Genomic DNA, 22,001 nt, shown 5'->3' on the forward strand with positions numbered 1-22,001 from the left:
TGTCACATTCTGTAGCTGTTGCTGAACAGCAAATTCCTCTGAATGACTTTCACAGAGTTCTCTTAGAAAGATTTATTGACTTGAAAGGAAAGGGAGCTACAAGAATTCCACTTGTTCAATAATTTCCTATCTTTAAACATATATATGATTTTCTTTGACTCTGGCATACTATTGAAATGGAAAGAATTAATGTCTCCTTTCAAATAAAATAAACTTTAACAATTCTTCCAATATCATAATGGTGTTATATTTCATGTTTTTAAATTTGTTCTGGCTTTAAGATGCTCCTTTGTGTTCAGGTCTGGCCTCAGAAGGATAATGTAGCACTTGGGGATGAAGATGCAGCCCAGCAGACCAGCACTGGAGGCCAGGATGGAGAAGACCTGAACAGCCACCATGTATTTCCCTTTGGTGCTCAGGTAGGTGGGCACAAAAGTCACCCAGACACTGCAGAAGACCAGCATGCTGAAGGTGATCAGCTTGGCTTCGTTGAAGGCCCCAGGCAGATTCCTGGCCAGGAAAGCCACCGTGAAGCAGATGGCAGCCAGGAAGCCCATGTAGCTGAGGGTGATGTAGAACATGAGAACGGCCCCTTCGTTGCATTGCAGGATGATCTCTCCATGCTGGGAGTGGAGGTCAGAGTCAGGGAAGGGGGGAGAAGCTCCCAGCCAGATGGAGCAGATGATAATTTGGACTGCAGAAGAAGAAAGGATGATGGAGTTGGCCAAGCTCTTTCCCAACCATCTCTTCACTCGGTTTCCTGGTTTTGTGGCCAGGAAAGCCAGCACCACCGTGATGGTTTTGGCCAAGAGAGAAGAAACGGCAACTGAGAAGATGATGCTGAAAAATGTTTGTCGGAGAAGGCAGGTGGCTTTCCTTGGTTGGCCAATGAAGAGAGAAGAAGACAAGAAGGAAAGCAAGAGGGAGACCAGGAGGATGTAGGAGAGGTCCCGGTTGTTGGCTTTGACAATGAGAGTTTCTCGGTATTTAATGAAGATGACTAAAACAAGACCTGTGGTTAGGAACAAGAGCAGGGCAAAAGAGACCAGGATGATGCCCAGATGTTCTTCATAAGACAGGTACATTATAACTTTGGGGATACATTGGACTCTCTCCTCATTTGGATATTTATCATCTGGACACTTGGTGCATTTTTCCGCATCTGAAATAAAAGACATATTCCTTCAATATTTTCACCTTCATATAGTGTTACCATGTGAAGAGTTTTCTTTTCCTTTGTTTCTTTTTGCTCTGTTGAGCCCAAAAGCTCTCCTTCCATGATCCATCAAGATGATCTACTTATGGTAAATAAGTCTAGATAAGCTCTGAACTTGAGTCAAATTGACAATGAAGAAGACCAGTTTGACTGGGGTGGAAGAAAAATAATCGCCCACCCCGACACTCACAACACATGCGTGAATTCATCAAAGCCTGGTATTCTGCAAATAGGTCAATCAATCCACAAGCATATTGATTTGGAATGGGCTTTTGAACCTGGAGAAATTGGACCATTCGAACGGCCACGCTAATGGCCAATAACGCGACCCACTGACTGTACCACCACACAAGACCTGCATAAACTAAAGAGAAATGGAATAAGATACTTTAAACAAAATCCTGCTGATGAGGTTACCTAGTTGGTAATGAAACTTTGGGAGCTAAATGGAAAGCTTGGAGAACAAACCACTGCCAATGTCTAGTTTTGTTTTTTGATGACCTTAATAGAAATTAGTTGGTTGATATAACTTTTTATGCATCAGTTTTGTGGGATGACATAACATGTCTTCTTCAGATGAGTTAAAGCAAAGACAATTCCTAAACTTTTAAAGAACTGAGATGTTCCTAGAAAACTAAAGATGGAGGGAGACATACAAACTAACAAGCAGAAGAATTATTTTCCCTGACAATGTTGAATGTGGAAAAACACATCCAATCCTACTTTTCTTCCCATTGCTTCTCCACCTTTCCTTCAAGATCTTTTGGTTATTCTTCTCTTTATAAAGAAATTCTTCAGATTGAAAATAAACTAGATGAAATCTATTGTTTAACTTGCACTTTCATGAAAATCTTCTGGATGATCCAGTTCCACAAGACCCTCCCATTTCCTCAGTGTGACCCACCTTCCTGGGTGGAGAAGGTCCCCTCCGGACAAGGAACACAGTTATAGCAGCAAACTGGCTCTCCTTCTCGAGCCCTCTTGACAAATCCAGGATGACAATTTTCCGCACATTGGGACTGAGGCAGGGACTGAGCAGAGAAATAAGGAATGCCAAAGAAATGTATCAGGACTCAGCAACCATGGAAACCGAGGTAAATATGGACATTAGAAAAGTAGTCTCTATGCTTCACTTAAGTAATTATGACATTTCTGACTAGTTACAAAGGGTTGCACCAAATATAATGACTGGCATATACTTCATTTAGTTCCTGAGTTTTGGGTCTGGCATATCACATTACAAAAAAGGAATTTTCTACTTGTGAAGTCTTGAAAGATGGAATTGAAAAAACAATTTAAGTATTAAGTGACACCCAGTCTCCCCAAAGCCTTATTAACACTGCTTTCTTTCATTCTTCATATATCTATGACTTTAAAGTATGATAATCTATTTATATTAAAGTTTAGAATGAATTAATTTTGGAATATTAAATTTCAGATTTATTAAATTTTTACTGTAGCAGATGTATGAAAGAAACTGTGATGAAGAAACCTCTGACTATTTAGATCTGCAAAGTTTTATTCTGGAGTACATAAAGCATTGAAAACCTGCTCCCCTTTGACAATGGTCCCCAAGAGCCCCTCACTTAAGCTACAGAGGAAACAGCTGGTGGCTCTCCAGCTTCAGCATACCTTGGAGGAAGCTAACTATCTTGACCCCTTCCAGTCTGGCTTCAGACCCGGTTACAGCACAGAAACCGCTTTGGTCGCATTGACCGATGATCTCTGGAGAGCTAGGGATGGAGGCCATGCTTCCATCCTAGTTCTCCTGGACCTCTCAGCGGCTTTCGATACCATCGACCATGGTATCCTTCTGCGACGACTGTGGGAGATAGGGGTGGGCGGCACTGTTTTGCAGTGGTTCTCCTCCTATCTCTCGGACAGGTCGCAGTCGGTGTTGGTGGGGGGGGCAGAGATCGTCCCTGAGGCCCCTAACTTATGGGGTGCCGCAGGGGTCGGTCCTATCCCCCCTACTATTTAACATTTACATGAAACCGCTGGGCGAGATCATCCGAAGGCACGGGATAAAATATCACCAATATGCGGACGATACACAGTTGTATCTGTCCGCCCCGTGCCAACTCAATGAAGCGGTGGACGTGATGAACCGGGGTCTCGAAGCCGTTAAAGACTGGATGAGAGCAAACAAGCTGATACTCAACCCAGACAAGACCGAGTGGCTGTTGTGTTTTCCTCCCAAAAAATTTGACCAACATACCATCACTCAGGCTGGGGGGACAAAACTTACACCCCTCAGAAAGGGCCCGCAACTTGGGAGTCCTTCTGGACCCACAGCTGACTTTTGACCACCATCTCTCAGCTGTGACCAGGGGGGCATTTGCCCAGGTTCGCCTGGTGCGCCAGTTGCGGCCCTACCTGAATCGGGAGGCCCTCACAACAGTCACTCGAGCCCTTGTGATCTCCAGGCTGGAATACTGTAATGTGCTCTACATGGGGCTGCCCTTGAAGAGCATCCGGAGACTTCAGCTAGTCCAGAATGCGGCCGCGCGAGTGATCGTGGGCGCACCACGGTTCGCCCACATAACACCGATCCTCCGTGAGCTGCACTGGCTACCTGTCGATCTCCGGGTGCACTTCAAGGTCCTACTCACCACCTATAAAGCGCTCCATGGTAGTGGATCTGGCTATTTGAGAGACCGCCTTCTGCCAATTACCTCCCTGCGTCCCATCAGATCGCATAGAGTTGGCCTCCTCCGTATTCCATCCGCCAGTCACTGCCGACTGGCGACTACTCGGAGGAGAGCCTTCTCTGTTGCGGCTCCGACACTATGGAACAATCTCCCCTTGGAGATTCGTACCCTCACCACCGTCCAGGCCTTCCGCACAGCCCTCAAGAACTGGCTAGCCCGTCAGGCCTGGGGATAAGTCTATTTTCGCCCCTCCCGAATGTTGAGTGAATGTTGAGTTTTATTGTTTAATTTATTTTTGTTCACATTTCTTTTTGTACTGTCCTACACTCCCTTTCCTTTTTGATTGTAAGCCGCCCTGAGTCCCCTCAGGGAAAAGGGCGGCCTATAAATGTCCAATAAAAAAATAAAAATAAAAAATTCTTTTCAGATTAGGGCTATCAACTTTAAACCAGTTGTTCTTTGATTATTTTCATTATTTATTTGATTAATTTAAGTCATCCGAAAGATTGGCAAAAATGTTTAAAGACAAATCAATGAAATGTTTGAAATGTCACCAGACACTGGAGTCATATTGTCATATGTGGTGGACATGTGTAGAAGCAAAAAAAATATTGGGCAAAAATCTGAATATTGGAGAAGATGACGCAGCACAATTGATCTAAAACCTGAACTGTTCTTGTTGGGTATCCTGTCAGAAAAATATGGTAAAGAAAACGTATATTTGATAATTCATGTACCAATTGCAGCTAGGATCGTATTTGCACCCAATTGGAAAAGTGAAGAGATCCCTACAGAGGAGAATGTGATTAGGAAAATATTAGAATGTGCAGAAATGAATAGATTAACACTTGCAATTAAAGGAAAGGAAGATCTGATTATTATAATATATGGGAACTATTCTATCAATGGGTGGAGAATACAGGTGAAACTTGAAAAATTAGAATATCGTGCAAAAGTTCATTTATTTCAGTAATGCAACTTAAAAGGTGAAACTAATATATGAGATAAGACTCATTACATGCAAAGCAAGATAGTTCAAGCCGTGATTTGTCATAATTGTGATGATTATGGCATACAGCTCATGAAAACCCAAAATCCATAATCTCAGAAAATTAGAATATTACATGCAATCAATAAAACAAGGATTGTACATAGAACAATATCGGACCTCTGCAAACTATAAGCATGCATATGTACTCAGTACTTGGTTTGGGCCCCTTTTGCAGCAATTACTGCCTCAATGCGGCGTGGCATGGAAACTATCAGCCTGTGGCACTGCTGAGGTGTTATGGAAGACCAGGATGATTCAATAGCGGCCTTCAGCTCTTCTGCATTGTTCGGTCTCATGTCTCTCATCTTTCTCTTGGCAATGCCCCATAGATTCTCCATTGGGTTCAGGTCAGGCGGGTTTGCTGGCCAACCAAACACAGTAATCTCATGGTCATTGAACCAGGTTTTGGTGCTTTTGGCAGTGTGGGCAGGTGCCAAGTCTTGCTGGAAAATGAAGTCAGCACCCCCATAAAGCTCATCTGCGGAAGGAAGCATGAAGTGCTCCAAAATCTCCTGGTATATGGCTGCGTTGACCCTGGACTTAATGAAGCACAGTGGACCAACACTAGCTGATGACATGGCTCCCCAAATCAACACAGACTGTGGAAACTTCACTCAGGACTTCAAGTATCTTGCAGTGTGTGCCTCTCCATTCTTCCTCCATACTCTGGATCCTTGGTTTTCAAATGAGATGCAAAAGTTGCTCTCATCAGAAAAGAGGACATCGGACCACTGAGCAACAGGATTTTGGACCACTGTGCTTCATTAAGTCCAGGGTAAACACAGGCATTTACCAGGAGATTTTGGAGCACTTCATGCCACAGGCTGATAGCTTCCATGCTATGCTGTATTGAGGCAGTAATTACTGCAAAAGGGGCCCAAACCAAGTACTGAGTACATATGCATGCTTATATTTTTCAGAGGTCTGATATTGTTCTATGTACACTCCTTGTTTTATTGATTGCATGTAATATTCTAATTTTCTGAGATTATGGATTTGGGGTTTTCATGAGCATAATCATCACAATTATGATAAATCACGGCTTGAACTATCTTGCTTTGCATGTAATGAGTCTATCTCATATATTAGTTTCACTTTTTAAGTTGCATTACTGAAATACCTGAACTTTTGCACGATATTCTAATTTTTCGAGTTTCACCTGTAAATATGAAAATAATGTATTATAAAGCTAAATAAATTAAGAAGAGAAATATTATAACAACAGATATGTTTTAAGTACTAGTATTAAATAAGAATAGATATATATAATGAACTACTAAGAACCTTTATTAGGTCTTATTTAGTGGTGATACGGATGGCAAAATGTGCACATTTTTCCGCTCTTATTGCATTCGCGGAATCTCGCCCAGCCACCCTGTTTAGGGTGACCCGCTCCCTCCTGAAAGATGAGGAAGTGGGGGAGCCCCTGCAGGGAAGAGCTGAGGAGTTTGTTCAGTTTCTGTCGGATAAAATCACTCAGATTCGGGCAGACCTGGACTCTACTTGGGCAGCACCAGCCGAGATGCCGAGGGAGAGTCTTAGTCAGATTTGCTGGGATGAGTTTGAGTTTGTCACCCCTGAGGAAGTGGACAAGGCCATGGGAGCAATGAGTGCCTCCACCTGCTTACTGGACCTGTGCCCCTCCTGGCTGGTCTCGACCAGCAGGGAGGTAACACGAGGCTGGCTCCAGAGGATTAGGAACGCATCTTTACAGGAGGGCGTCTTTCCCGCAACCGTTAAAGGAAGCGGTGGTAAGTCCCCTCCTTAAGAAGCCTTCTCTGGACCCAGCTATTCTTAAGAACTATTGTCCTGTCTCCAACCTTCCTTTTTTGGGAAAGGTTGTTGAGAAGGTGGTGGCGCTTCAACTCCGACGGACCTTGAATGAAGCAGACTATCTAGACTCCTTTCAGTCTGGTTTCAGGCCTGGGTACAGCACAGAAACCGCTTTGGTCACACTGACCGATGATCTCTGGCAGGCCAGGGATAGAGGACATTCCTCTATCCTAGTGCTTCTTGAGCTCTCAGTGGCCTTCGATACCATCGACCATGGTATCCTTCTGCGATGGTTGGAGGAGGTGGGAGTGAGAGGCACCGTTTTATGGTGGTTCTCCTCTTACCTCTGTGACAGGTCGCAGTCGGTGTTATTTGGAGGCAAAGGTCGACCCCTAGGCCCCTTAAATGTGGCTCGGTCTTGTTCCCCCTCCTATTTAACATCTACATGAAGCCGCTGGGTGAGATCATTCGACAGCACGGGGTTAAGTATCATCAGTATGCTGATGATACACAATTATACCTCTTTGCCCCGTGCCAGCTCAGTGCAGCGACAGATGTGATGTGCCGATGCCTGGAAGGTGTTAGGATCTGGATGGGGGTGAACAAACTCGTACTCAATCCCGACAAGACTGAGTGGCTGTGGATGTTGCCCCCGAGTGACAGTTCAGACAGTCCATCCTTGATCCTGGGGGGGGGGTGTGTGTGAAAACTTACACCCCTCAGAGAGGGCCCACAATTTGGGAGTCCTCCTGAATTCACAGCTGACACTGGAACAAAATTTTTATTTTGCTTTGCTTTTCTTGTTCCCTGTAAGCCGCCTGGAGTCCTCCGGGATTGGGTGGCCTATAAATCTAATAAATTGAAGTGAAGTGAAGTGAATATAGTGGTAAGCTTTAACTATTACGACACAAAAAATTTGTACCCAGACAACACACTGTTTAATGAATGATGAAATATTTGTATTAAAAGAAAACTAAAAATAAAAGGAGGGGGGAGTGTAAGTAAGGCATCTTTGGGAAACATGAGAATGCAACCTGTGTCAGAAAGGGAAGTTTCTAAAGCACACCCAGTTATCCAAGACAAAGTCCTTTCTGTTGAAGAACTAGAGTCAGGTAACATCAACCAGTATGGAAAGATAGACCCACCTTTATTGTTAATTAAATTTGCAGGCACCACCCCCCATTCCAGAGAGACTGAAGGTAGCTAACCCACAGGATGACCAATGGCATTGAAGGGGTTTTCAGATGAAGAGACGAACCAAAGGCCAAATCTAAATAGCATTTCCTTTCAAATTCTCCTTCAATGTCAGGAAGGGCTTTTCTTTGGTGCAATGAAATGTTTCAGCCCTTCAATTGTCTGGGTAGGGGCATTGTACAATATGAGACATTATGCAAATAATACACTATTGTGAACTTCCCAGAGTTATCCTGCATAAGGAGACCAGCAGCATATGTTAGAGGAGCTGGATTCTAATTCCAGGTCTTATTTCCCCCTGGGACCTACAGGACTGCCAGCCACTCTGGAATAAACTTCATTGGATTCAATCCAATCCTGAACTCAGGCCCTGCTCAGGAGAATTGCCGCCTTCTTCGATATTTGAGGACAAGGAAGAAGAGAACTTGGGGCCATCAGTACCATAATCCCTGGCTCTTGATGGCCTCCAATTTTTTCCAATTTTCCAATTTTAATAGATTTGTATGCCGCCCAATCCCGAAGGACTCCAGGCGGCTTACATAAAAACAGTTTAAAAGCATTTTAAAAAGTTTAAAATACAAAACAAAGATGAGTTAAAAGGAGGACACGACATACACTCGATCTTAATGGGGCTGAAGATCAATCTAGATCAACAGCCTCAGGCCTGCCGAAACAGCCAGGTCTTAACAGACTTACGGAAGGCCGAGAGAGTGGGGAGGGTCAGGATCTCAGGGGGTAGATTGTTCCAAAGGGCCTCCCTCATCACTTTTATGGAGATGATAAACACTGAGGGGACACAAGAGGACCAACATGCCCTAAAGAATTGTCACCCCGGGTGGATTCCAGGTTCTCTGAATCAGACAGTAGAATGTTGCTCCATAGGCAGCAGGGGAAGTCCTGCTGAGGGAGGGAGGAAGGAAGGAAGAAAAAAGGGTTTTTTGGGGGGATCTGTATGGTTTTTGGCAGGGACACTCTTGAGGAGAGAGTTGGCTGGAATCCTGAAAGGTGAGAGGGGGTATTTATCTCAAATACAGTTAAATATCGGGGAGTTGAATTTTTAGAATAGCCCTGGAGGGAGGAAGAGGCAGGGAAAGGAGAGAAGGAAATAAAAGGAGAAAATAACTGAGAAAAGAGAGAGGAAGGAGGCCTGGCAACCCAGGAGACAGGGGAGTCAAGCTGTCCCAGACAGTGAAGGAGCCAGCAACCAGACATGATGGGGGCGACCTTACCTAGGCGAATGAGTGAGCAAAGAGGCACAGACCTGTCCCTGGTGGAAGAGGGCTGGGCTGGGCGAGTGGAGGTGCCTGGGTGAGAGATTAGAGCAGACTGACCTCCAGAATGATGGACATTGAGACACCTGCCAGTGGCTATACAGCAGGGAAGAGCATGGGTTCCTGTGAAAAGGGGACAGAGGAATCGAGACTCTAGTGGCCCTTTTGGGGGTGGCGAGCCGCCGAGTCCTTCGGGAGTGGGCGGCATACAAAACCAATAAACCAAACCTAACCTCTACACATATTTCATCATCAGAAGGAGCTTTCTTCATTAGCCTCCCAAGCAGTCTGAGAAAATCCCCATTCCCCACATTCAGTTCTCCCTGAAGGTTATCCACCATGGTGACTAGGCTTAGCAGACTTGAAATGGGTCCTAAGGCTTTGGAAATAGAGAAAAGACACCAGTATTTCACTCACATCGTTGTCCCCAAAGATGCTTTTTCAACAGGCAACTGAAGAAGCTTCCCAGATGAGAAGCAAAACATCTTCAAGGAAAAACCTGAAAGTCCAGTTGCCTCTTGAAAAAGCACTTTGGGCACAACCATGACCTGGATGACTGAGAATCTCCATAGACACTCACCTTGTTGAGCAATTTTAGCTGTGAAAGAGCATCTTGGTTGATAATAAGTCTCTGCCTTTCAAAACTCCCCAGTTGCTGGGTGATAAAATCCATCTTGGGAAGAACCACCCAGCTCCTGATGATCAGATCTGCTGTTATAGCTCTGTTTTGGTCCAAGTAAAAATTAAAGCTGGAAAAATTGCAAAACTCATTCTTGGCCAGAAAGGGATGAAACTAAAATTGAAAGAAAACAGAATTTTTAAAAGCAGAAAATTTGGTTTCTTATCCCACATAGTCTTGCAATGTAACTTGATTTCATGAAACTATTAAACATCTTCATAAAGTCATGATTATTAATTTAGTTAAGTGAGGGTTAGCTAGTAGAAAGGCAATCTTACAAATTATACTGAAATAATTTTTAATGTTCCTCATAGAACTGGGGAGATATGAATAACAATCATCCTTGCTTATGTAATATTCAATATACTCATTAATACAGGCAGATAGAATTGATAAATGATTATTTTGTGATGCATGATATATTTCAACTTAGAGAAAGCTATTTTAAAAACTTTTTAAAAATTCCCAGCTTCTAGAAATAATATTTATGATTTCTCAACAGAGAAAGGTGCGAAACCAAATTAAAAAGAAATGTGACATTTAGTCATTTGGACTTGACAAATTATGGTATCTTACATAAAAATAGAGGGATGGAAGCTAAAATGTCCTGACCCCGTACCTGCCATGGCTCTAACTTTAAAGCCCCCAGCCTCTCTTTGACCCCCCTCCTTCTCATACTTGATCTGGAGGAATAGGCAGCATTTGAGGCCTGGGCCAAAGTCTTTATGAAACTATACAAATAGGGGAAATTTCTTATCCGGATCCTGTTCCTTTTCTCCTGGGTCTCCAGTGGGGCCTTCTGGGTGCATCTTCTCCGGCCTTTGACAGAAAAGATGTTCTTTGAAAGAGAACAGCGGAAATAATGATCTTCAATCTGGGCTTTCAAAAATAAATAGGGCTCAAATGCATAATATATTTGCCTATATTTTTGCTGCAAAACAAAGACTGAAATACTATGGACATATCTGAGAAGTCTGTGCCTTCTAATTTTGAAATTACCCAATAGAGTCAAGACCCAGACTTTCCCCTCAATGGGTCCTGGCAGACGCATACGTGTTAAATGGAAAGGAAGAATTCTGAACCAAAAAGAATCAAATTCCAGGAAGTGAACAAGGACATTGACTTGTCTCCACTTAGAGAGGGCATCCCTGAGGGGTGCTGTATAACCAGTTGTTGAGAACAGTTGTGATATAACTACACAAATTCCATTCCTGACAAGCATAGGAGTGAAAGTCCTCATGAAATTCTCTCCACTCTCTGTGTCCGAAGCAAAGAGGCCAATCAGGGTCCATCTGAAGTGGAGGAGCAGCTGGACAATTGCTGGGTACTGGACTCCTTGTTTGGGGCGCATTTGGTGGAAAAAGGGGAATTGATTTTTTTCACTCAGAGCCTCTGAAACAGGTTCAACACTAATCTAAAAAAACAATGAAGAAGGCTGTGTTATAATTGGAGTCAGAACAAGTCCTAAATCGCTCTACATGGGGCAGCCCTTGAAGAGCATTCGGAGACTTCAACTGGTCCAGAACGCGACCGCACGAGCGATTGTGGGTGTACCTCGATACACCCACATTACACCTATCCTCCGCGAGCTGCACTGGCTTCCAATCGGTCTCTGGATACGCTTCAAGGTGCTAGTTATTACTTATAAAGTCCTTCATGGTATTGGACCTGGGTACTTGAGAGACCGCCTGCTGCCAATTACCTCCCAAAGACCCATTAGATCGCACAGGGCCGGCCTCTTCCGGGTTCCATCCACCAGCCAATGCCATCTGGCTACAACCCGGGGGAGGGCCTTCTCTGTTGCAGCTCCGGCCCTTTGGAACGAACTCCCTGCGGAGATTCGGACCCTCACCTCTCTCCCTGCTTTCCGAAAAGCTGTTAAAACCTGGCTGTGTCGGAGACTTCCTGGGAGGAGCCTGCTGGTGGTGGTAGCAAAAAATCAGCTGCCTCCGAATTCCTGGCTACGTACCTGTTTAGAGGATCTTCCATCTGACGTCTTATCAGGTTTTCTTATCCTTCAGGCAAGAAGGAAAGAAGAAATTGTTTTGCTGGCAAATGCTCTTCGATTTTTGCAGCTTTTGTGCTTGCAGGGAAAGGGGGGCTAGCCCAAGGCAGAACGGCTGTCCGTGCGGGGAACTTCAAACTGCCTTGTGCGGGACAAAGTAGGTCTCCCCCACTCAGTTCAAAGTTTTGTTTGATTTAATCTTATCACGAGCTGAATCCGTTTGCGTGGACAATAATTGTTTATCAACATTTTAGCTTCTTTTCTTTTTCTCCTCCGAAAAATTATTTACTTAGAGGCTTTTAAAATGGCGCCGAGCAGGCTGGTTTCTCCGGTAATAACGAACACTTTTTGTTAATTCTCACAAGAATTCAAAACAAAAGAGATTGCTTATCATTTGTTTTGGTTTCACAATAGGCCAGCAGAAGCTTTTTAATTAGTTTCATTTCTACAAGAATTTTACTCCTTCATTAATCTTGCTTATCTGGAAGTTAAATGGTGATGAATCTGCTGAACGGTCTTGTTACAATGTTTACTCACTGAAAGTTTAGCCAAGCCTTAAACTTCAAAATAAAAGGGGAACTCAGCTTCTTTACTTAAAGCTGCATATTCAGGCAATAGAGTTTTATTAACTGCAGGCAGATAAATTTTGAAATGGCTTCAAAACCAAATATTAACTTGAAGTCATCACCCTCTACTTCCAGGGGCACATCCTCAGTGCCTGGCACAAAGCTGCAGCCTCCGCTTCCTACGCCCCCTGCTGGGGATGTGTTAACGAAAGAATTTTTCCTGAGCAATCTAAGCGAGGCTCTTAATGCACTGACAATTAAAATGGAAGATAAGTTTAGAGATAATAGAGAGGTGGTAAAGCAGGAGAGAAAAGAGGAAATAAAAGAAATGAAAGAAGAAATTAAAAGTGAAATAAAAGGACTTAAACAGGAGCTGTATGAGAAATTTGACGCTAAGGTTGGTAAAATTAGAGATGAAATGCTGAGACTTGTAACTGTAGTATCAGAACATATTTCTGGAATGGAAGATACTCTAGAGGTTCTTAATGATGCCAATGCTAACTTGACATTGAAAACAGAGGTGGTGGAACAAAAAGTGGAAAATGTTGAAAAAGAAATTATTATGATACAGTACCGACAAATGGAGTTCGCATTAAGAGTAAGGGGGCTGCGTGAGGAGAAACAGGAGAACCTGAAACAGATCCTATCGGAAGCTTTTGACCGCCTGATGGGAAGACCAGGGACCAACCTAGACTGGCAAATTGACAAAGCTTACCGCGTTAACTCCTGGCTGGCAAAGCAGAAGCAGCTTCCTCGAGACATCGTTATATATTTTACTACAAGAGAGCTTAGAAATATGGTACTGCAACGTCTTATAACACTAAGCTTCAAATTGGCGGTCAAGACCTGGCTGTTTTGAAAGAGATACCACCTCAAATGTTAAGAGCTTTTTTGGTCGAAGAACTCAGAAATCGTCAGATACAGTATAGATGGGATGCACCATATGGCATCATATTTACATTTGCTAAGCAAAGGTACTGCCTCAACTCTGTATGGAAAGCCCGAGATTTTTATTATAATATATTGAAGGCCGGATACCCTGCACCATCTGGACCTAGAGAAAGACCACAAGAAGGACAGGATAGACAGCAAACTACACAACCACCAGACAAGATGGAGCATCTCTCTTCTCTAGAAGTGCAAGGTGCTATGGAACCAAGACCTAGCCGCATGACTACTAGACGTATGGAGAAACAAGCTAAAAAGCAACAGCATCAACAATCATCAGCCATTGATCAAGGAACTACAATAACAAATCTGGAAGCAGTGGGAGGAGCTAGACCTAAGGTTAAACAGGCCGTGCAGGAAGCTCTAAAAATGCTTCAACCAACCAAAGATGACAACTAAGATTTTAACATGGAATGTCAACGGACTGAATTCTCCACAGAAGAGGAAGAAAATATTTCATTATCTCAAACAGTTTAAGAACGATGTAATTTGTTTGCAAGAAACTCATATCAAGTCAACTGATCAAAAATATTTGATCAACTCAAAACTTGGTCAACATTTTGCAGCTTCTGTTATGGAAAAGAAGAATGGTATAGTTGTATACTTAAGAAAAGATATGAAAGCTGAATTAATAGAAGCAGATCCCTTCGGAAGATATATTGCTTTAGACTTAATCTTAGAAGGGAAAAAGACATTACTTTTGGGAATTTATGCTCCCAATCAACAGCAAGATAGATTCTATAGAAATCTTCATGCTAAATTAGTACAGTGGGACTATAGTTCCTGTATACTATTGGGTGACTGGAATGGAGTGATAGACACTAAGAGAGATAAGAAGATTTCCCGCCTAAATACTAAGATGCGAGCAAAGTTACTCAAACCTTTCTTTGACATTATGGATGATTTTGAATTGAGAGCTATTTGGCGAGAAAGAAATGCAGAGGAATATGACTTCACTTTCTTCTCGGACAGGCATCAATCCCTTTCAAGGATTGATTTTATTCTAACCACTAATGATTTGCTTTCTAGGGTCAAGAAAACAAAGATTGCAGCTAGGGTCCTTTCGGACCATAACCCAGTTTGGATGGAGTTGGGAAGGGTAATGCAGGCAAGAAGGTCTTGGAGATTGAATGAAAACTTATTTAGATATGAAAAGTATATTAATGATTGTAAAAAATTACTATCTGAATATTTTGTTTTGAATATGAATAAGGGTACATCTATGGAATTTGTATGGGATACAAGCAAAGCGTATATGAGAGGAGTCTTGATGAATATAAACAAAACACATAGAAATAAGCAAGGGTTAAAACGAACAGAACTGGAAGAGGAAATTAAGAGAAAAGAGCTGGAGTTAACAAGGAACCCAGACGATACAAAGGTTAAGGAAGCTATTAACATATTAAAATCTCAATTTGACATGTTGATCTCTGACCAGGTAGCTACTAATTTATTATATGCAAAACACAATACTTTTTGTAATGCAAACAAACCTGGCAGATGGTTAGCTTATCAGATTAGGAAAAAAAGGAAAACTCGAAATATATCTAAACTGATTTACAGAGGGAAGGAGGTGTTTCAACAGGAAGAGATTCAAAAGGCTTTCTGGGAATTTTTTACAGAACTGTATAAAGGGGATAAAATTAATGGTTTAGACATAGACAAATATTTAGACAAAGAGAAAATACCTTCAGTTAGAGAAGAGCACAGGCAAAAATTGAATCAACCAATAACCTCGGGGGAAATCCTGCAGGCAATTAAGCAATTAAAGCCAGGGAAAGCACCAGGTACAGATGGCTTGACAGCGGTTTACTATAAAAACTTACAGTTAGAAATGGTAGAACCTCTTAGAGAATTATTTAATATGATTCAAACGGAAGGTAAAGTCCCTCCATCTTGGAAGACAGCGTTTATATCTTTGATACCCAAAGAAGATCAAGATACTACTCAACCCAAAAATTATAGACCTATTTCATTACTGAATGTAGATTATAAAATTTTTACTAAAATATTAGCAAATAGGTTAATGTTGGTTATTCAACAATTGATACATACGGACCAAACAGGTTTTATACAAGGGAGACAGATGAAAAGTAATGTCAGATTAATTATTAATGCATTAGAATATTTGGGAAAGAACAACCAGATCCCTGCTGCGTTTATATTTTTGGATGCTGAGAAGGCCTTTGATCGAGTTAACTGGCAATTTCTGCTGAAGATATTGCAAAAAATGCAGATAGGAGATAATTTTTTACAGTCAATTAAAGCAATATACCAACAGCAAACAGCACAAATCATAGTCAATGGAAGTTTAACAGACTCTTTTCAAATTGGAAAAGGTACAAGACAGGGCTGTCCTTTGTCCCCATTATTGTTTATTATAACTTTGGAAGTATTATTGAATAAAATACGGGGCTTGGATGGTTTAAAAGGGATCAAGATTAGGCAGCAAGAATATAGAGTCCGCGCTTTTGCGGATGATTTGGTCATAATATTGGAACAACCACAGGAATCCAGTATGGTTTTAATGAATACGATTAATCAATATGGTCAAGTGTCTGGCTTTAAAATAAATTTAGGAAAAACCAAAATATTAGCTATAAATATGAATATTAAACAAAAGGAAGAATTAGGAGTGATGCTAGGATGTGAGGTAGTTAAAAGAGTCAAATATCTTGGAGTTAACATCTTAACTTCAAATGGGAAATTATATAAGCATAATTATGAACCACTTTGGCATAGCATACAGACAGAGATGAAAAAATGGGAGAAATTGCACTTATCTTTGCTGGGTAGGATAGCGGCAGTGAAAATGAACATTTTACCAAAATTTTTATTTCTTTTCCAAATGTTACCTATACTTTAAAAAGATGCGAACCTTTTAGAATGGCAGAAGGGTATCAACAAATTTGTGTGGGCAGGAAAGAAGCCGAGGGTAAAGATGAAAATAATGCAAGATGTACGTGAGAGAGGAGGATTGAAACTACCTAATTTAAAACTATATTATGATGCAGTGGCATTATCTGTAATTAGTGATTGGACTCATTTAACCAATGATAGAATATTGAATATTGAGGGACACGATCTGGTATTTGGCTGGCATGCTTACCTGTTATTCAACAAAAAATTGGATAAGAATTTTAAAAGTCATATTTTAAGAAATGCTTTATTGCGGGTTTGGAAGAAATACCAATATAAATTAAATGACAAGATACCCATGTGGGCAATTCCTAGACACGCAATTGAAAATATGAATATAGCACAAAAACAGGACAGAATTACTTACAGACAGCTTCTTACCTCGGAAAGGGGGGTATTACAATTAAAATCTTTAGAGGTATTAAAAGAGGAGAAGGTAGTTCAAACATGGTTCCAGTATGGGCAATTACAGGCTAGGTGGAAAATAGATCAAAAAATTGGTTTTATCCAAGTTGAGGATAATCTGTTTAAACAAATAAGAGATCAAAGCTTAATGCATATAAAGAGGATATACAATGTATTAATACAGATGGATTCGGAAACAGAATTAGTTAAAGATTGTATGATAAAATGGGCTCAAAATATTGAGGAACCAATAATGTTGGATACATGGGAAAGAATCTGGGTAAGAAATGTGAAATTTACACAAGCTCAAAATCTGAGAGAAATTTTTTACAAGATGTTCTATAGATGGCATTTAGATCCTAAAAAGTTGGCTTCTATGTATCCGAATGTACAGCCTAAATGTTGGAGGTGTGGTTCTCTCGATGCTACATATTATCATATATGGTGGACCTGCCAAAAGGTTAAGGCATTCTGGATAAAAATATGGTGGGTCATGCAAAATATTTTTAAAAGAAGGATAAAGTTTATTCCTCAGTTATTTTTACTAGGTATATGTACTGACTTTACAGTGGTAGAGACTAATTTGATTCTGCATCTAATAACTGCAGCAAGACTGTTGGTGGCGCAATATTGGAAGAAGGAAGACTTGCCTACAATCCAAGAATGGACATTGAAAGTGACAAACTTAGCCGAGATGGCTAAAATATCGGCATATATTAAAGATCATTCAAATGAGAGATATAAACGAGACTGGAAAAAATGGATTGACTATATACAAAATAAATACGGGACCAAGAAATTCCAGTTAGCCTATGCTTAAGATCAGAAATGATTTAAACTGTTAAAAATTAGTTCAGTAAGAAGAAGCTAAGGTCAATGTAGAATGTCATTAATTTCTTTATCTCTTTTTTCTCAATAGATTTTAGACTGTGTTAGTTAAAAATCCATACCGTGTACGGGTTCTGGGAAGTCGGGGGGGGGGAAGGAGGAGGGGGTTGGGGGGTGGAGGGAGGGAGGGGCACACAAAAAAATGTACTTCAATGTCTTATTGATTGACAAATGATGAAATATTTGTGTTTTTTTTTAAAGAAATAAAATAAATATTTGAGGAGAAGGGGTGCTTCAGTTACAAGTGAGAAAAGAAAGAAGCAGAAAAAATATAGATAGTCAAAAGGTGATCTAGAGGTTGAAAAAAAAAGAAATCAAAACAAAGAAGAAAAAAAAAAAAGTAAAAAATCAAAAGGTCGATGGTAATGATCAAAAAAGAAAAACTTGGTGTCAATATCTCCACAGCCGGTAATATGAGAATGATGTTGGGGGATGAAAGGATGCCAACAGGCTAAAACAAATGATTTTCCCGGACTCTTTTTATCCCCCCCTAAGATAAGAGTCTCTTCAAGGTCACGGTCAGCTTTGCTGTTTTATCTCAGTTTGCCAGCTGCATAAACACGTGAATCAAATACATTACAGGGGGGATTTTAATAACAAAGTTCAAGTCCACAAGATGGCAGTGTTGGCTTGTAGTTTGTAATTTACAGCTTGTTTTAGTCCATTCCGTTTGTTAATTACTAATTGTGAGAAAAAAAAAGACAAACCTCAAAAGGGGTAAAAGGCAACGAAGAAAAGCAAGCCAAAAAAAAAAAAAAAAAAAACCAATCTTCAAAGCACTTTAAGTTTAAGATTTAGTGCCCCAATAAATTCAAAGTTAAAGGTGTCGACAACAAGAAAAAGGAATGCGAAAAGCCGATTCAAATTACAAGAAAGTCCAGCCCGGCTTAGGAATTAGAAAAAAGGAACAGAAAAATAAACTTCCAAATGGCAAACATTTATCTCCGCCGCTTTTCTCACTTCTCAGCCTTATTTTAAACTAAGTTTCCAAATTTAGGGTGCTCTCTTTCCAACAAAAAAAAAGGATTTAAGACTCACATCAAACGGCCTGCTCATATCTGCTCTCTCTGGGTCTTCGCAGTTGCAGTCGGCATTGTTTAGCCGATCCGGAAGCCACTGGATTGGGAAGGCTTTCCTTAGGTTCCCAGAGGTTTTGCGGATACCTCTGGGACCATGGAGTTCCGCCCCACGTCACTGTCTCTTCGGGACAGCTTAGATTCAAAAGAATCCTCCAAAAAAGACTCCGGTGTAGATGGTCATTCAGGAAGTGCCTGAAAGTCCGTCTTCTCACTGCTAAGCCCCGCCTTCTTCCTCGAGACTAAAAAAACAAAAAAAAAAACCTGGCTGTGTCGGCAGGCCTGGGGTTGATGAGCTCCCCTCCCCTCTCGACAGGTGTGGTTGTTGGTCATTTTAATATGTGTATTTTGTACTTGTATGTTTCCCCTTCCCGTTTAAGTTGTTCGCCGCCCTGAGTCCCTTTTAGGGAATAGGGCGGCATATAAATAAAATAAAACTTAAACTTAAACTTAACTAAATATTTGTTTTTAATGACTCGAACCTGGTTCACATTAGAACTATTAGCCTTAATAATGCATAATGTAGAACACAGAATATTAATGTCAGTATATAAAACAGAATGCAAGAATAAATTAAGGAGGAATAAGATTAAAGAATATAAATTATTTCTGCATCACCCCTACAATTTATCACAATCAGATCCACACACTGAACTGTTTTGATCAAATAAGGAGCTTTATTATATTTAACTTTTGAATTCTGATTGTCTGGGAAATCTGTGATTTTAATATATGAATCCCAATCCATCATTTATCTAATGTAGAGTCCAAAATATTGATTTTTATTAAATAGTTGAAATTCCATGAATAGAATTGTTCTCCAGTTTTACAAGAGACAGGGAGACCACAGCTCCTAATATAATTTGGTACTCGTACAATCAAAGATGTCTTTAATTGAAATTTTGCAGCTGTTAACACAGAGAATTTTGGGAGTCTGCCAGATTTCAAAGCTTTAATAGTACAGTAAGGCTCGCACTCAGCTCGGCATCTATGGCGAAATTGTCACTTTCCAAAGATCATAACTTTTGACATTGATTTATCAATAATCATTGAACAATTATGTCAGTTGGAGCTTTCTTAATTTTTTAATTAACAGCTTACACAATCCAAGTCATGAATACAGTAATAATAAAGTATCCGAATAAAGCAGGTTTACCCAAATTTATTTAGCACCTTAGATTTAGTACTTAGTACTTCAGGATCTTTCATTACTCTTGCTAATTCATTAATATCTAGACTGAATAACAAGGGTTCAAATATGCATCTTTCCCTTCTCCCTTGGTAGGTATCCGTCTTTCTTTTCATTGAGCCCAAACGTCCCTCTCAAACAAGGGCTTGGAGAAAGAGCTTGGATCAGAGCCAACAGTCTGAGCTCCATTTTAAGGGCAATCAATTTCCTCCATCATATTTCTCCATTTGTTGTCTCAAATTCTGCACTAACATCTATAAAGCCAGCAAACCATGGTTTACCCAACAGATATATTTTTGTGATTTGCTATTTCAAGATCAATCTGTTGTCAATATTAGATTATTTAATTATTATGAAAATTTATATAACTTTTAACTCTACCTAAACCCATTTTGTTGCTTTGCAAGGAATTGAGACATTAGTCTTATGATGAATGTGAGCATGAACATACCAGGGTAAAACAATAGTTGACATATTTGCTAATATGGTGAAAAGCAGCTCTTGAATCCCATAGAGAAGTTACAATTCTATTGCTCACCCACTACCTCTCCCCACTCAATTTACCAGAGGGAGAAACACACACACAAACCTGTGCGACTTTGTAGGTGCTTGCTAATGTTGACATCTGGATGGAGATGTCCCTGTTAGCTCCATCAAGAAGAGCCAGGAGGTTCTCCTTCCTTCCACAGCCGTAGTTGGGGACATTGGCTTCTCCAGTGGAGAGAATGTCCAGCAAGGCATCTGAAGTGCAGAAAGTGCTCAAATAGTTGTCATGGATGTTGTAGCCAAGTGTGAGATTGTGCAGGAGCTGTGAGTTCTTGTTGATCAGCTGAATGGCAAAAATGAAGCGTAGGGTTTTTAGAAAACCTAAGGAAAACCTATTGTTAAAAAAATGTTCATGTTATTAATATAAAAAGTGACAACAAATGTTTTTTTTTAAAAAATCCCACTCCTCTTTATCTCCAAAAGCCTATTAAGCCTTAAGCCAACATTGATCCAAAACCAATCATCAGCTATTTCAGTAGTCAAGTGATGAACCCAGGATTGTGAAGGGGGAGGAAAATAATGCCAACTTCCTTCAAGTTTTTTTCAATCCTATCTTTGAATTTAAGTCTCTTTCACAAAATAAGACAAAAGACTGAAGCTATGGAAATCAAAATCATTCATGAAATTGGACAGGTCCTGTGATATAAAAGTCAGTGAAATAAGAAGAAAAAGAGAGGGTTAGGACTGCAAATGGAGGGAATACAACTCCATCCCCCTGAATGACCTACACATGAGATTGACGAGAAGGAGCACTATTGAAAGGCCTCATTATGTGAGATATTTCTGAAGTACTAATGATCATATTAATGAGATGGTCTCCTGATCTGTAATAGCTCCATGGTTGTTTGCCATCCTGGTGCTCCAAACCCAGCGGGCACTTCCTTCTAAGCCTCCCAGAAGTTGCCTGGGACATCAACATCATTAGAAGCAGAAGGTTCATAATTCACCGAGCTAAATCCCAACTGTTCACAGAAATATCAAGATGAATTAGAAGAATTCAAAGCACTCCCACAAGATGGAAATGCTATTGGCTTTCCTGATTCAGACAGAGACAAACAAAGCCTTCCACGGAAAAGAATTAAAACTACATTCAAGAGCACAGCTCCTGTCTGTCTGAAAACATATGCCAGACAGAATCTAACTTAAGGAGTTTATATTTTTCTGATGAAAGTTCGCATCCATGTTGCTTCATTCCGGTGTTTACATCAAAGGCAATTCCTGGAGACATAGCAGAAGAGGTGATTATTATAGGAAGAAGCAACTTTTCCATTGGGGATCCTGAACTTCTTTGCAGCTCCATGTGAGGAGGGTTAGCTGGAGAAAAGCATGTGAGTGAAAAGTCATAGAAATGCTCCTGGGGAAACTGTTCTGTTGTGGTTGTGATTCTTCCTGTCAGAACATGTGCTTCATCCAGATGCTGGATGAAGATACCGTATTTTTTGGAGTATAAGACGCATCTTTTTCCCTCAACAAAGAGGCTGAAAATCTGGGTGTATCATATACACTGAATAGAGCATTTTTTGTCTCCCAAAACCCTGCCCCTTCACCAAAATGGCCATGCATAGCTTTTAGAAGGCTTTCAGAGAGCTCCTGGGGGCTGGGGAGGGCAGAAATGAGCAACAAA

The 22,001-nt window shown here is 40.8% G+C and overlaps 1 protein-coding gene across 1 annotated transcript; it reads right to left on the reverse strand.

Annotated features, from left to right (window-relative positions):
* Positions 1-251: 251 nt before the first annotated feature.
* LOC148042486 (vomeronasal type-2 receptor 26-like) lies at positions 252-21,317 on the reverse strand. The gene is made up of 6 exons (XM_087701866.1): positions 21,106-21,317; positions 20,421-20,709; positions 10,455-11,249; positions 9,737-9,949; positions 2,121-2,247; positions 252-1,162 (listed from the first exon to the last, which is right to left on the reverse strand). The coding sequence occupies exons 1-6, from the start codon at positions 21,315-21,317 to the stop codon at positions 252-254; spliced, it is 2,547 nt and encodes an 848-aa protein (XP_087557992.1).
* Between the last annotated feature and the right edge of the window lie 684 nt (positions 21,318-22,001).

The sequence above is a fragment of the Thamnophis sirtalis genome, unplaced genomic scaffold (genome assembly GCF_051295495.1).
Source record: "Thamnophis sirtalis isolate CommonGarterSnake01/CBP01778 unplaced genomic scaffold, rThaSir2_p1.2 scaffold_15, whole genome shotgun sequence".
Lineage (NCBI taxonomy): Eukaryota > Metazoa > Chordata > Lepidosauria > Squamata > Natricidae > Thamnophis > Thamnophis sirtalis.

What these genes read in the sequence shown, in the direction of transcription:
- LOC148042486 (XM_087701866.1), bottom strand. Translation starts at nt 21,317, where the DNA reads ATGAACCTTCTGCTTCTAATGATGTTGATGTCCCAGGCAACTTCTGGG. An exon ending in GCACCTACAAAGTCGCACAG is followed by an intron (nt 11,250 to 20,420) that starts GTTTGTGTGTGT and finishes TTGTTTTTTTAG; the next exon opens with ATTAGTGTTGAACCTGTTTC. An exon ending in GACCTTCTCCACCCAGGAAG is followed by an intron (nt 1,163 to 2,120) that starts GTGGGTCACACT and finishes CTTTTATTTCAG; the next exon opens with ATGCGGAAAAATGCACCAAG.